Genomic DNA, 3,701 nt, shown 5'->3' with positions numbered 1-3,701 from the left:
GAGAGAGAGAGAGAGAGAGAGAGAGAGACATCCACACGCAAACACAAACACACAATATGTGAATACAAAAGGACTCCTTATCTGTCTTTTACACTGGAGACACACACTGCACATAATGAAGGAACAACAGAGCGACATTCTCTTTGAAAAAGCTTTCTTTTTTAGCAATGCCTTGAATTGTTCCATAAAGAAATCTGTTTTATATAATCACAGAAAATAATCTGAATTGCTTGAGGATTTTGTGTGGGTTTTGTTATGCCATCGATCGTATGTTTGATGTTTCGGTATATCAGAGAGACGTAGTTTGCAAAGTTAACAGCATGCATCCGATTCGCCTGTGTTAAAAATGGACGTTAAAACACATGGATTACGATCATTATTTAGTGTATACATTAGTTTGAGACGCTTACATGAAACTGCTATTAGTGATAGATTGAGGTAATGCTGAACCTTTGTGAAGAAGAAAAAGCAGACCACAGACCATAAAGAGAAAATTGTCTGTATTTATCACTCAAAGGAAAACTCTGTCAAACTGACCAACAGACTGCTACGTACGAAAAATTGTGAGTTGAGTTTGTTTTGTATTGTCTGTATGTCGGCGTCAGGAGATATAACTATTTTTCCTTCTTAGTAGAATTTGTTACCTACATGTATATCGAGACATGGAAGCTCTAAATGATGAACTGTTTCAGAAAAGGCATAGTCCTCTTGACTTCATAATCTACTCAGATTATTGTACTTTTGGACACTAGACATTAATCAGAATTCAATACATGTATTTACGAGTAGTTAAATAGATCTATTTTAAGACAACACTATAAGATTGCGTTTAGCATCCTTTTCAACAGAACAAGGCTGGAATTTTAAGGCTTTGCTGAAGCGATGCCACATTATGATTGCTATTTTCTGCAGGTAAAGCTGAAGAAAAAAGGGTTGGGGGGGGGGAGAGACTGGCAGAGAGCAAATGGGAAGTTTTTATTTTATATTCAAGCATTACTCATACAAAAAGGAATTGGTGAGCGGGAACTAGGAGAAAAAAAAAGAAGCAGGTAAACGCGTTGGGAAATGGGGCTTTAATTTGCAAAGCATGCACAATGTTTTCTGTTAGTAGTTCCATTGTGTTTTAAAAAAGAAAAAAAAACTGTTAGCAAGACGACTGGAAGCGTGAGAATTGTAGGTACGAAGAGTCCCAACAAGCCAAGCGCAATAATCCTTTACCAGCCCTAGAAGCGGTGTTTCCTCCTCTGCTGGCAGCTCCATCAAAGCTGATGCTACGTCTCGGGGACATCGGACCGAAGATCTCATCCGGGGTCACCAGACTGCCAGAACCTGACGGGACCGTAGGAGACTTGCTGCCTTCCTTTGGGCGCGGGTACAAAATAGCGTCTTCAAAACTATCACGCCTCGTCAGACCAGCATGAGCGGGGTCTTGGTTGTCTTTTTGCTGTGATATGTCTACGTCCCAACTGCCTCGGGATGTTCTATTACGCTCCCGGCTGTTCTGTCTCGATAAATCGCGTTTTCTGTCCTCTTTTGTATCTAGGTCCACATTCTCTTGGTCTTGTCCAGTGTGTTTGGTGTTTTTGTCTCTTGCCTCCAGAGTTGAAAAACTTTTAGGGGAGTTCTGTTGCGTCATAATCGGAGTGTTGCCAAGTGTGCTATCACGTTGGCTTGGATTGTTCTCCATTTTTTTTGGCTAATGCCGTAAACTACGGATGAATGAAAGAGAAATAGAAATTGGCTCGAGATGCATAAGGATTTTAATTTTGTAAGAGAATTTTACTCTGAATTTTACAGATTCAGAATTTTTGTTGCGTATATAAACCTGACATTTAATTTTAGTTCTTAAGGGCACTTATACTTGTCTAAGAAACAAAGGTAATCAGCAAGGACATTAAAATGTGTCTTATCAAAATAACCTGGTTGGTCATTGAATCAAATGCATTTTTTGTATTTGTAATACTTTGTAGAAGTAATATTTAAAAATGCGTGTGGTTGTTATAATTTCTGAAGTGTTCGGGTGACAAAAGGTTAGAATTTGCTTGTAATGATCGCTAACGAGTTCAGTCTAACTTTTGTTCATTCCTTTAAATAGATGTTACGCTTATTTTACTTTAATATATTGCATTTATGCTTGTTTGTTTTTTATTTGATAATTTATTTATTGTGTCCCAACAACAGTGCGGGAATAGTAGAGAATCTGTGCCGTCTTTTCTTTTCCCAAGTACGTTACAGGTGATATAAGTCAGTTTCATCTGAGAATATCACAAGCATCCTCTCTCCTTTCAAAGGAAATAACATTCATAATTTGGCAACTGTCTCTCCGAAAGCAGTGTGTTAACGTGTGTGTGTGTATGCGTGCGCGCGAGTGTGCGTGTGTGTGTGTGTTCGTGTGTGTGTGCGCGCGCATGTGTGTATGTGTTTGTGAACGAGTAATTCACAGAATGTTTACCCCAGAGAATATAGCTGATATGATGAATCTTGTTGGCAATTCTAACAACTCTACTTACAAGTCCAAAGACAGCAGTATTGAATCAGCGTATAAGAACGAACCACAAAAACAATCCACCCTAAAATTCAAGTCCTAATGATATCTGTTTTGACCAGTTTCGGACAAAGTTAACATTAGTTTTCATTCAAAATTGTTTTCAATCCTGTTAGATCTCCTTTGTCCGCCCTACACTCACGCAATCAAGTACATGTGTATTATTAAAAATCGTAAATAATTAATCCTATTGTTCAACAGTTTAGTAATCACAACAAGGTAAAATGAATTGACCTGTTTAACAGAATAAAGGTCTGTTCAACAACTGTCTGCTATAATAGGGTAAAAATCACTCCACATCGAAATCCACACATTCAAAGTACTTCACTGCGTGAAGCGGCCCAAACACAACTCTAAGTTGAAGAATATCCGCATACATGTACACTTCGAGTCAATATTATAACTTAAGCCTTGTCTCAAACGGGGGCGAAAGTCTGGAACCGACGGAAAGTAAACAGACACGCCGTGCTTTACGACACCCTGCGTTGCCATTCAGAGTCACTTCGATCCTTGTCGTTTACGAGGCTCCCTGTCAAGGCATGATATGATCACATGGAAAGGTTTGCCCGGGTACCTGTCTGCTGGACTATAGCAAACGGGGGTCGATAGCAATAGGCTCAGGCGTTCATCTGGAGATAGTGCAGATCACCGACAAGATCCACTCCCACCCCCCACCCCCAAACCAGTCCAATTTCACATATTTCAATGTAGCTATACTTCTGCCTAACTTTTGTCTTCCTTCCATGCGTAAATGCACGCGCGCACGCACACACACACACACACACACACACACACACACACATACATACATACATACATACATACATACATACACGCGCGCGCGCAAACAAACAAAGACGCGCACGCAAACAAACATACACACACAGAGGAGAAATAGGCCAAGGAATTTATGGACACCACGGGAAAAATTTTAAGCCAGCTTTGGCAGTCACCTTGGTGATTTGCTGATGATCCCGATTTTTTTTCACCAAATCCCGATTTTTTCTCCCTGAGATCCTGATTTTGAGGTTTCATAGAGTGGCAGGTCTGTATTATGTGATGAAAAGTTTGACGGCAAAGAGTTGTTGTGGGTGGTTGGCGGGTGCTCTGGTGTGGTTTGCTCCTTCTCTCCTATCAAACATCTGTCGTCCTTTTC

General features: G+C 40.1%; 1 protein-coding gene across 1 annotated transcript in view; it reads right to left on the bottom strand.

Annotated features, from left to right (window-relative positions):
- The window catches only part of LOC101859780, an 18,957-nt gene extending 17,209 nt beyond the window's left edge, over positions 1-1,748 (bottom strand). The window contains exon 1 of the mRNA XM_005096734.3: positions 1,219-1,748. Coding sequence (XP_005096791.1) covers positions 1,219-1,687 — 469 coding nt within the window. The 5' untranslated portion in view covers positions 1,688-1,748. The remainder of the gene's footprint in view (positions 1-1,218) is intronic.
- Positions 1,749-3,701: the final 1,953 nt, after the last annotated feature.

Source organism: Aplysia californica, unplaced genomic scaffold (assembly GCF_000002075.1).
Source record: "Aplysia californica isolate F4 #8 unplaced genomic scaffold, AplCal3.0 scaffold00136, whole genome shotgun sequence".
Taxonomy (NCBI): domain Eukaryota; kingdom Metazoa; phylum Mollusca; class Gastropoda; order Aplysiida; family Aplysiidae; genus Aplysia; species Aplysia californica.
The sequence above is the reverse complement of the archived record's forward strand: the minus strand, read 5'-3'. Positions and strand labels throughout refer to the sequence as shown.